The sequence below is a fragment of the Pseudophryne corroboree genome, chromosome 1 (genome assembly GCF_028390025.1).
Source record: "Pseudophryne corroboree isolate aPseCor3 chromosome 1, aPseCor3.hap2, whole genome shotgun sequence".
In the NCBI taxonomy this organism is placed as follows: Eukaryota; Metazoa; Chordata; class Amphibia; order Anura; family Myobatrachidae; genus Pseudophryne; species Pseudophryne corroboree.
The window spans coordinates 437,730,872-437,743,186 of record NC_086444.1 but is presented as its reverse complement, the minus strand read 5'-3'; the positions used below and the strand labels follow the sequence as shown (position 1 = coordinate 437,743,186).

The following is a 12,315-nucleotide window of genomic DNA, read 5'->3' as shown; positions in this document are numbered from 1 at the left end:
TGGGGACTTCATCAAGAAGTCTTCACGCAAATTGCAAGTCGGTGGGAACTGCCACAGGTGGACATGATGGCATCCCGCCTCAAAAAAAAGCTACAGAGGTATTGCGCCAGGTCAAGAGAACCTCAGGCGATAGCTGTGGACGCACTGGTGACACCGTGGGTGTTCCAGTCGGTCTATGTATTTCCTCCTCTTCCTCTCATACCCAAGGTGCTGAGAATCCTAAGAAAAAGAGGAGTGAGAACAATACTCATTGTTCCGGATTGGCCAAGAAGGACTTGGTATCCAGATCTGCAAGAAATGCTCACAGAGGACCCGTGGCCTCTGCCTCTAAGACAGGACTTGTTGCAACAGGGGCCCTGTCTGTTCCAAGACTTATCGCGGCTGCGTTTGACGGCATGGCGGTTGAACGCCGGATCCTAGCAGAAAAAGGCATTCCGGATGAGGTTATTCCTACGCTGATAAAGGCTAGGAAGGACGTGACGGCTCAACATTATCACCGTATATGACGAAAATATGTTGCTTGGTGTGAGGCCAGGAATGCCCCTACGGAGGAATTCCAGCTGGGCTGTTTCCTTCACTTCCTACAGTCGGGAGTGACTTTGGGCCTAAAATTGGGTTCCATTATGGTCCAGATTTCGACCCTATACATTTTCTTTCAAAAAGAGTTGGCTTCTCTACCTGAAGTTCAGACGTTTGTAAAGGGAGTGCTGCATATTCAGCCCCCTTTTGTGCCTCCAGTGGCACCTTGGGATCTTAACGTGGTGTTGAGTTTCCTGAAATCACACTGGTTTGAACCACTCAAAACGGTGGAATTGAAATATCTCACGTGGAAAGTGGTCATGCTACTAGACTTGGCTTCGGCTAGGCTTTGTCACATAAAAGCCCCTATCTGGTTTTCCATGCGGATAGAGCAGAATTGCGGACCCGCCCACAATTTCTGCCGAAAGTTGTTTCATCCTTTCATATAAACCAACCTATTGTGGTGCCTGTGGCTACTAATGACTTGGAGGATTCCGAGTTACTTGCTGTGGTCAGGGCTTTGAAGGTTTATGTAGCCAGAACAGCTAGGGTCAGGAAAACGGTATCTTTGTTTATCCTGTATGCTTCCAACAAGCTTGGGGCGCCTGCTTCAAAGCAGACTATTGCTCGCTGGATCTGTAACACGATTCAGCAGGCTCATTCTGCGGCTGGATTGCCACTGCCTAAATCGGTTAAGGTCCATTCCACAAGGAAGGTGGGCTCTTCTTGGGCGGCTGCCCGAGGGGTCTCGGCATTACAGCTTTGCCGAGCGGCTACTTGGTCAGGTTCAAACACTTTTGCAAAGTTCTACAAGTTTGATACCCTGGCTGAGGAGGACCTTGTGTTTGCTCAATCGGTGCTGCAGAGTCATCCGCACTCTCCCGCCCGTTTGGGAGCTTTGGTATAATCCCCATGGTCCTTACGGAGTCCCCAGCATCCACTAGGACGTTAGAGAAAATAGGATTTTACTTACCAGTAAATCTATTTCTCGTAGTCCGTAGTGGATGCTGGGCGCCCGTCCCAAATGCGGACTTCTTCTGCAATGCTTGTATATAGTTATTGCTTAAATAAGGGTTATGTTATAGTTGCATCAGGGTTGAACTGATGCTCTGTTGTTGTTCATACTGTTGACTGGGTAAGTTTATCACAAGTTATACGGTGTGATTGGTGTGGCTGGTATGTATCTTGCCCTGGATTATCAAAATCCTTTCCTTGTACTGTCAGCTCTTCCGGGCACAGTTTCTCTAACTGAGGTCTGGAGGAGGGACATAGAGGGAGGAGCCAGAGCACACCAGAATCTAAATTCTTAAAGTGCCCATGTCTCCTGCGGAGCCCGTCTATTCCCCATGGTCCTTACGGAGTCCCCAGCATCCACTACGGACTACGAGAAATAGATTTACCGGTAAGTAAAATCCTATTTTTTTAACTCGCTGTCTTCTGCAGACAGATCCCAGTGGGAGACTCCGCCTCCCTGCCCCTTGACGTAAATCCTTCACACTCCAGGTTACCCAAAAGGGCTACTATTCCAGTTCCCAGTCTCCATTTTCAAGCAGTTTGGTTTCAAATGCCTAGGTCAGGAATGTATCTGGATGATGGATCAACAGTGTATTGGTGGACACCATATCCAGTTCAAACTCCATATACAGTTCAAGCTCCAGTTTCAAGTTGCTGCTTGTGTGTGCAGGCCTTTCTGATTATGCGCTTTTGTAGGAGAATACTGGATTAAATGGTACAGGGGAATGGAATGTTTCAACAATTTGTATTAAAAAGTGGAGAATATTGCAGGTTCAAATTTGCAAACACACTTGAAAGTTTTTTCTTGAGGTGTGTAACGTGCAGGCAGAAATAAGCTTTGGGTATAGCAGATGGAATTGCACAGTAGTTTGATGAAAGCAATCCTTTAGGACAGGGATGGGGAACCTTCGGCCCCCCAGCTGTTGTTGAACTACATATCCCAGCATGCCCTGCAACAGTTTTTTAGCATGACCAAATAGCAAAACTGTAGCAAGGCATGCTGGTATGTGTAGTTCAACAACAGCTGGAGGGCCAAAGGTTCCCCATCCCTGCTTTAGGAGCAGACATGGCAGATTGTTCTTCTGTTTTCCTCCTGTTTAACTCTGATATTGATTCAAACACTCATAACACTTTAAAAGCAGGGTAAACTGGTTTAAACCAAATGGGTTTTTAAAAAACAAAACAATTTTTTTTTTTTTTTTATATGCTGTGACTACAGGCACAACACCGTAGCTTCTTAAAAAAGCCTATTGTGAGGGAATCCCTGGTAGTATTCCACATTCTTGTTGCTTGTGGTCTTCATCCAAGTAAGCTGAACCAATGCAGTACATCACACACACACAAACACCAAAAATATAGGGAGGTGAAACAGATAAGAGAGGTGTTAAATCTGCCTAGCATCAAGCTTCTCCCCCCAACATTCCCGTAGGACAGGAAAAAAACACAGTTAACACTCAGTCTTAGGGGTATATTCAATTTAAGTCGGATCCATTCCGACATTCATTTGTTGGAATGGATCCGAGCTGGGCTATTCAAATGACATCTCAATTCGACTTTTTAAAAAGTCGAATTGAGATGTGGGGAAGAGGGAGACGGGGGGAGAGCCACTGCTCTCCTCCGTCTGCCTGCGTTCCCCCCCCTATCTCTCTGCCTCTCCAGTCCCTCCTCTCTGTCCCTGCGTCACAGCTGCTGCTCACGGCGGCGTCCACCCGGCTCCAGCAAGTGAGGTCTCACTTGCTGGAGCCGGGTGGACGCTGCTGTGAACGGCGGCTGTGACATCCTCCAGCGCTGCTCACACGGTCCCCGCCTCGGCTCTGCCCGTCCCCGCTCTGCTCTCCAGTGTCCGGCGCTGCTCTCCCCATCTCACTTCAACTTTTTTTTAAGTCGAAGTGAGATGGTCGAAAAGGGGGCCAAACCCTGTCTGTTTTGGCCCCGTTTTCGACACAAGCACGTGGATCGGCAGCTATTCTGCCGATCCACGTGCTTTTCGACAAGTCAAATTCCTCGACTTGTCGAAAAATTTGGGGTTTGATTGAATAGGTCGAATCACGATTCAACCTTAAAAAGTCAGAAACTGACGTCTTTTTGACAGACTGCAGCTTTCGACTTCAATTGAATATACCCCTTAGAGTAAACAACACCAACACATTAAACAGGCAATACACAGAAAAACACCTCATGGTTTAATCTTCATGTTTGCTTCAATTCAAAACCTAATGTATTTCCCATTATTGAACAACTTCTGACTGCTCAATCATCATCAGCTAGTGTAGAAAGAATTTTTTCTTCTTTTGGTTTAGTTAATTCGAAGCTTTGAAACAGACTGGGAACTGAAAAGCCATCTAAACTAGTGTTTTTATTCAAAATGTTTAATTTCAGTGCTACTGCTTAACTCCTTTTTTTTGTGTTGTGCGTTTCTCTGAAAAGTACTTTTGCATGTTTTAGTTATATTTAGTCTAAAATTGGTTTTATTGAAAGATTTCAAATAAACCATATCAAGGCCTAATAACTTTGGATTGGTAATATTAGAAAGCATTAAAACATGGTTGATCAAGGTTTCTAATGCATAGCAATGTTTCACAGTATTATAACAAACAGGATTACATGTTTTTTCCATTAAAACGTTAATGCAAAAAAAATATTGATTTAAACAAAAAAAGCAGGGGTTTTTTTTTTTGTGGGTTTTTTTTTAACAGTTTTCCCCAACCCTGTTTAAAAGTAAACACAATACTATACACCATAACTTTCAATATACTAAGTAAATAAGGCTACAGATGTGAGGATCCTGAATAAACCCCACCCCCACAACCCTCCTCCCACAACATAAGGTGCTAATCAGTTCTAAACATTGAGAGCCCAGTATACCAACCAATTCACTATAATTTCCAACTCAACTTAACTTTCCTAACTTCACTGCCATGTTACAGAATCACAGAGCAGTTGCATCTGATAGGAGTAGTGATTGTTCAGTTTACCTGTGGATGATGAGAAGGCTGCGTATTCACAGCTAATAAGATATCCCGTCAAACTACAATACTTACTTTAAAAAACTCAGAACATTTTAAAACAAAACACTTAAGGGTGGTGACCTAATAGCAGCGGTATTTTGCCGCTGCTAATAGGATCGCTGAGGGCTATCCTAATAGCCATGATGCCAGCATAATTTTCCCCCTGATGCCAGCATTTATTGGGGATTATGCTTCAGGTGCCTCAAGCATAAGGGTCCGCTGGAGCCACGATTACACATCGGATCGGGAACTTATACCCGATCCCGTGTGTTTTCGTGCGATCGTGGGTCCAATTTCGACTGATCAGAATGTCCTCTAATTAGATACCACGATAATTACCATCGGTCATCGCTATATACGGCCATTTTTATCGGCTGAAATTGCATTGGGGCTAATAGGATACCGCCCTTAAAATACTAGCTGCCTAACCTATGCCTTTTGGTGTTTCCGGGTTCTACAATTGGACCTGCTATCCAAGTGGGATGGGTCTCTTCACCTGTTTCGAGTCATTTGTCTCTGTCTCCTGGTCCTGCCTGACTGCAAACATCTCGAGGCAGGTCGCCCGTCCACCATATGGGATTGAAGGTTGGTCACCACAGACACTAGTCCGAGATGCCATGATCCTCCGGTAACAATGAGCCTCTGGTCTCGACAAGAAGTGATGACTACCATAAATGTTTATCTCAGGGCAGTCCTCAAGATGATATCGGCTCTGCTAGGGAATACCATAAAAAACCAGTAGGACAACGCCATAACAGTGGCATTTATCAGTCATTTGGCCAGAAGATGGCATGAATATTCAGGTGGGCAGCCATATCTGCTGTGTTTATTACTGGGGTCGAAAATTGGGAGGCAGATTACCTCAGCCTTTTGCCTCTTCACCCAGGCAAGTTGTCCTTTCAACCAGACTTTTTCTTGAGATGGGGGCTTACGGATGTTGATCTTATGGGGTCTTGTGTCAACCACAAGGTTCCTCTATATTGTTCCAGAATGAGGAGCTTTGCAGCTCTGACTGCAGGCACTCTGTCATTGCTGTGGTTGTTTGCCTGATTTATCTGTTCCTGTTTCTGCTTCTTCCTTGGGTTTTGAAACTCATCAAGCGGGAACAGGCGACTAATCCTGGTTGCTCCAGATTTACCATGCCCGGCATGGTACTCATACCTCTGGGGACTTCTGGTAGACACCCCTTGGCCATTTCCACTTGGTCCAGACCTGCTGCACTAAGGACAGTTTGTCCACCTATCCTTACCATGACTACACTTGAATGTGTGACTGTGGAGACCATTTGGAGAACAAGAGGGATTCTTGAGAAAATTAGTCAAACCATGCTACAGGCTCACAAGTCTGTCTCTGCTCAGCTTTATCATCTCATCTGGTGATTTTATGTGACTTTTTGTGAAAAACAGTTTCTGATTCATTTCCGTATTTCCCATCTCACGGCTTAGTGACTAGAATCTTGCCTTTTTTTTTACTTTGGAGACTATCTTCCTCCAGGCAGTTGCCTCTGCTATGATGGTGTCTGAGTTAAGTCGCTTGTCATGCTGTTCTCCCTATCTGGTCTTCCATGATGACAGGGTAGTGCTTCATACCAATCCTTTCTTTTTGGTAAAGGATGTTTCCACGTTTCACATAGGTCAACCTGTTGTGGTTCTGGCTCTTCCCAGTGGAGATTCTTCCTCCATTCCATTCTCTAGATGTGGTACGAGCTCTTAGGTGTTATGTGGCCTGGACTTTGGCCTTACGCAAGACAGATATCTAGTTTGTCATTTATGGTGCCAACAAACTACTCACTGTGTCAGGCTGCCACTTGGTCTTCAGTGCATGCCTTTGTAAAATTCTCATTTTGCCACTTTTGCTTCAGGTGGCTGGGTTTGGGCAGAGGGTGCTTCATGCAGCCAGTGTCTGCCCCCTCCCATAAGGATTGTTTTGGGACGTCCCACCTCAGTAACTCCAGTGGTTGAAGGAGAAAGCATGTTTTTTTGTACTTGCCAATAAAATCCATTTCTCCGATTCCATGTCCAACACTGGACGCCATCCCTGTGGTGCTGTTTTTTTTTTCTCGTTTTTTTCTTTCCCCCTCTGTTTGAGATATGGTTGTTTACTGGTTGACTGTTACCAATTTGTTGTTGGGACGTGTTTGTCCTTTACGTTACATGATTTCTCATATTTCTCTTCTGTAGCTAACAAATGCTTTAGAAAACACCACCTGAGCTGTCTGCTTTGTGTACTGCAGAGGTTCTCAAACGTGGTCCTCAAGGCTCTCCAACAGTCCAGGTTTTAAGTATATCCATGGCTCAGCACAGATGGTTAAATGGTTAAATCAAAATGACTGAGGGTACGAATTAAGTCACCTGTGGCTAAGCATGGAGATGCTTAAAACCTGGACCATTGGGGTGTCTTGAGGACTGCAGTTGAGAACATCGGGTGTGCTGTAAAGGGCCCCATACACTACTGCGACATGTCCATCTGTCATGTCGCTGGTGATCACCCCCGGCAGCCTCCCGGGCGGCAGGATTGCCCAAGATACATTGTATGCTGTCCTTTTGCATATGATGTATCTTGGCCAATCCCAGCCACGGCTGCGGGGTCGGACCAGATTAATTGTGCCGCACACTCAATCTGGAGGATCCGTTCCGATGCTCACGGTGCCGTGCATCTGATCGGATACACAGCCAAAATGCCTGAATTTCTCCCAATATACCGGGCTGAAATCTGGCATAATCGTTTGTGTCTGGGGCCCTTTAGATTCTACCCCTCTGTTTACAAATAACTTGCTGAGAGCCTATGGGGGGAATTCAAATGTTTGAAAAGTCGGTTGGGTGTCTGTTTTTTCCTGTCTATTAGATAGTAAAAAACAGACACCCAACTGACTTTTCAAACAATTGAATATCCCCCTATTTGTCCATTCTGTTAGTCCATACAGAGATTTTGATATGAAGGTAATGATCCAGAGGGCACTGAATCTATTGGGGCTTGTGTTGAAGGACTTGCCTAACACCGAAATACACATAAGAAACAAACACTTAATACCATGTGTTTTAGAAGACTACACAGTAACACAGAGAAATCATCCTGTTTTACTTTTATTATGTCTGCTGAATATTATTTATTATGGGTGACCTAGTTTTAGAACTCAAATTGCTATGAAAAATGTGCAAGCTGTGTGTCTGGATAAATCCAGTAAGGACATCACTGTTCTGGCATTCTTGCTAGGAGCTATAGCAGTGTTTTCAAACCTCGGTACTCAAGGCACACTAATGGGCCCTACACACTGGCCGATATTCCTCAAAGATATGAACGATCTCGTTCATTATTGAACGAGATAACGTTCATATCTTTCAGTGTGGAGTCACCAGCGATGAACGATGCGCGGCCCCGCGTACGTATATCGCTGGTTCCCCGTCGGCTGTGCATGCAGGCCAATATGGACGATATGGGTGACGGGGGGAGTGAAGAAACTTCACTCCACCCGTCACAGCCCCCCCCGCTGCCGGGTCGCCCATCGGCCGTATCCGCCGTCGGGCAGCTCGGCGGCGGATCTTTATATGTGTAGGGCCGTAACAGTCCTGGTTTTAGTGGTATACAGGCTTGTACACAGGTGACTTAATTAGTACCTCAGTTATTTTGAATTAACCATCTGTGCTGAAGCCTGGATATCACTAAAACCTGTGCTGTTGGTGTGCCTTGAGGACCACGGTTGTGAATGCCTGAGCTATAGTGACTAAAGCATAGGTCTGCAAACTCTGTCCTCATTACCCCACACAGTGCATGTTTTGCAGGTAACCCAGCAGGTGCACAGGTGTATTAATGACTCAGACACATTTTAAAAGGTCCGCAAGTGGAGTTAATTATTTCACTTATGATTCTGTGAGGAGACCTGCAAAACATGCACTGTGTGGGGTAATGAGGACCGAGTTTGCAGACCTATGGACTAAAGGATCCCCCTAATTATATGTAAATCATTATTTGGTGGATACCATTACGGAACTGGCATGCAATAGCTAGGAGACCTGTCTATATAAGTTTCTTATACTGTGACAATTTAAATAATTTGAAAAATTCTTAATTTATCTACCATTTCAGTTGCTATGCACGTTTTTTGCACTTGCCCTCTTTAGAAGATTAGGTACAATATGCGCACTTTTTTTCTATGTTTTTTTTCTTCTTTCCTGTAGTAGAGGGTAAGGCCTGACATCTTGTCCCTGTCTGCTGCTGCCTGTTCTTCACTGGTAGTAATTAACAGTGGGGTCTTAAGTATAGTTGTGACCTCATACATCTTTGCTGCAGTGACACCAAACAGCCCCTCATGGCATGCCACGTCCCTTTAAATACCACTAGCATTGGACGTCTTTTTTTTTGCAGAGATTGCGGTCGTGCACAAATATACGAGGGCTGCATATCAGAATCCATGAAAAACTCTGATGTGCGTTAAAGGGGGTCGCAGAACAACTTTAACTATTCAGACACGTAAATAAAATCCCTGATAAGTGCTGCTGGTGGGTTCACTTAGGGGCAAATTGGATATCCCTGGGAGATCAATTAGGCCACTATAAATTACCGCGGCTAATTTAGTTGTGTTGGACTTGTCAATTCACTAACGCCAGGCATCTCCACTCGTGAGTTGAGGCTAGATATTTGAGGACACTTCTGTATGTTCCTTACTGCAGTAACTGCCATGAAGCATATATGTGTGTCTGGTTTAGGGATAACTAGTCTAAGTGATTTTCCAAATGTTTGTAGTCTGTGTTGTACTAAACTTAAGCAAGATTGGAAGCAGCATGGTGTTCTAATGTAAAATCAGTTTATCCTTTCTCTACTATTGTAACAGCTGGAGAGAGAAATGAGGCACAAATTGAAAACTGCGTTCAAGAACTTCATCGAAAAAGTTGAATCTTTGACTAAAGAGGATATGGAGTTTGAGGTCCCTTTCAGAGATTTAGGGTAATGTTTCTTTATTATTTACAAATTGTTTTTTCCACTGCTTTCTGTGTAGCCTTCATTTAGGCTCTTGTCAACAGTCCCACCTGTAATTTCAGGATGAAATAGCCTATACCCCTGTCTGCTGATACCACACCTAGATCTACCTCAAACCAGGACCATTTTGGGCAAGACCACTCCTGTCTTCATCAAGGCTACACTGTTGTTGGTTTTTTTTTAAGCAGAAAACTGTTAGCTGGTGTGCAGTTGGTGAACGCTTACTGTACATATGTTTTGTGACCTTTTTGTGTCCTTATTAGAGACAGACATGGGGGTAGATGTATTAACCTAGAGACGGAATAAGGAAGTGATAAAGCAGTGTTAAGTGCAAGGTGATAATGCACCAGCCAATCAGCTCCTAACTGTTAATTTACATATGGGAGCTGATTGGCTGGTGTGTTTATCAACTTGCATTTATTACTGGTTTATCATTTCCTTATGCCTTCTCCAGGTTAATACATCTGCCCCATAGTGACCTTTTAAGGATTGTGCTAAACCTTTTTTGTGTAGTAAATCAATCTGAAGCATTTAGAAAATAATTGACCATCCCTCCTAGAGACTTAATAAAAAGGGCTACTAAACCTAAATGCTAATTTCCTTACAAAAAAAGAACCATAATGACTTTCACAAGCATATAATGAACACTTTTGGGATCGTATCAGTACAGAAGGTACTGTTTGAGCTGAAGTTGTAATCATTGAGGAAGAGGTGTTGGGGGGTTGTACTGTTGATCTTACCCCATGACAGTGTTCAACCACTTGTTGCAGAAACAGTCACAGAGCAGACTGTCAGTTGCTCAACACTGCTCTACAAATGTAAAGCTTTCGACGTTTTACATGTGCTTATGAATGTTAGTCACTTTTATGTAAAGCAGTTTAAACTTTAGGTTCCATCTTCAATCACATAATGCAAAAGAGCAATGGTGTGCTGTAGGGTAAGGCACTCAGTCCTTTTTTACTTTTAGCAGCGTGGTGTAGACACAAATTAAATATAACTCCTCCCTGTTAAGAACATGTTTATGATGTGCTCGTTTGTTCATAGTTTGCGCCACATGGACCTTGGGTGTAGCAAGCCCTATTTTATAGTCCATCCTGGGTTCACTAAGCATATTGTGACTTGATTTTGTGTTCATGCATTGAATGCACTTTAATTATTTCTTCATAGATCATTCAATGGGTAATTTAAAGGATTAAATTATTTGGTTAGTAAAATTTTTTATGGTGGATGCCACAATATAGGTGAATAACCCCTGATACTTGATATAGCAATTCTACCTGAACTCATTTGCTGTCCAGTCTTCTCTGCACCTTCCAACTGCAGAGTGCTGGTAAAAGTATTTTTAATTAAGTTTTGTTACCTAGAGTAGTGACTTTAGTTAGACAAACTCAGAGGCTACAATGGGATATGTTTCACTTTTAGGAGATGTGGCGCTGGAAGAAGATTGCCATTTCCACCCTATGAACTTATTCCGTCTCTCCCCTGCTGCTTCTTAAATTTTTCCTGTGTTCTGCATTGGACTTTGTGGGCTCAGGGCTTTGCCTCTTACAGTATTTCATCAACTTCACACAAAAGTAGACATAATCAAATTCAACAATTATCCATGAAAAAACTTCATAGCTGCTGGATATTACCACCTGGGTTGTTGGTTTGTTTGTCAGCACAGCTGGGGAAGTTTCACAAAGATGCCAAAGGAAAGGAAGTGTTACATTTTATATCTTCCAGGAGGTATTTCTATTTACTGCCTCTACCCAGGTGACTAATGAATCAGAAAATTTCTCTTCCAGAAAATAGTCTGGTAAAGGTATTAAATGAGGACTGCTTTGCTGCCTTGCTTACATCGTCTGCTGAAGTCTATGCCTAGCATTCCTAGGAGATTGTCACCACTTTTTATTTTTTATTTTCCCTTTATTATATATGGCATTAAGCAATGTCTCTGTTTCTTGTTAGACTTTAATATGACAACTTTGACCCATGTTGCAAGAATATTTGGATTGAGCAATGTCCTTGATGGGGTGCTACAGGAAAAGCAGCTGAAATTTTTTTTTTTTTATTTACTTCTGTGGATAGAGAAATCAAAATTGCCCAGAGCATGGAATAGTTTTTCTTTTTCTTCATTGGTTGCAGATAGAGAGAAGGAACTATAATTTCCTGAATGCTGGAGAGGCCATTACTTACTGACATTACGCTACATTTTGACAAGCCTGTCTTTTGAAAAAAACTTTTTTGTTAGCTAACCTTATCGGGTATATGCAATTACCGGCGAATCGCGGCAATTTTTCGCCCGTTTTTTAATTCGACACAATTCGACCGTCGAATTCCGGCAAGTGGGTGCCGGAATTCAACATATTCAATAAAAAACGGATTCGACAGTCCCGCTGTCGAAAAACTGCAGATTTGACGGATTTTGATTAGATTTTAAAAAACGGGAAAAAACCCGAAAAAAAATTGCGTGGGGTCCCCCCTCCAAAGCACAAAGCATAACCAGCCTCGGGCTCTTCGAGCCGGTCCTGGTTCTAAAAATCCGGGGGGAAAACTGACAGGGGATCCCCCGTATTTTTAAAACCAGCACCGGGGCTCTGCGCCTGGTGCTGGTGCAAAAAATACGGGGGACAAAAAGAGTAGGGGTCCCCCGTATTTTTTACACCAGCATCGGGCTCCACTAGCTGGACAGATAATGCCACAGCCGGGGGTCACTTTTATACAGCGCCCTGCGGCCGTGGCATTAAATATCCAACTAGTCGCCCCTGGCCGGGATACCCTGGGGAGTGGGGACCCCTTCAATCAAGGGGTCGTTCTC

General features: G+C 43.7%; 1 protein-coding gene across 1 annotated transcript in view; it reads left to right on the top strand.

Moving 5' to 3' along the window:
• The window catches only part of SUPT16H (SPT16 homolog, facilitates chromatin remodeling subunit), a 162,799-nt gene that overhangs the window by 133,449 nt on the left and 17,035 nt on the right, over positions 1 to 12,315 (top strand). Inside the window, exon 20 of the mRNA XM_063913510.1 lies at positions 9,370 to 9,482. Within this exon, the coding sequence (XP_063769580.1) occupies positions 9,370 to 9,482 (113 nt within the window). The remainder of the gene's footprint in view (positions 1 to 9,369; positions 9,483 to 12,315) is intronic.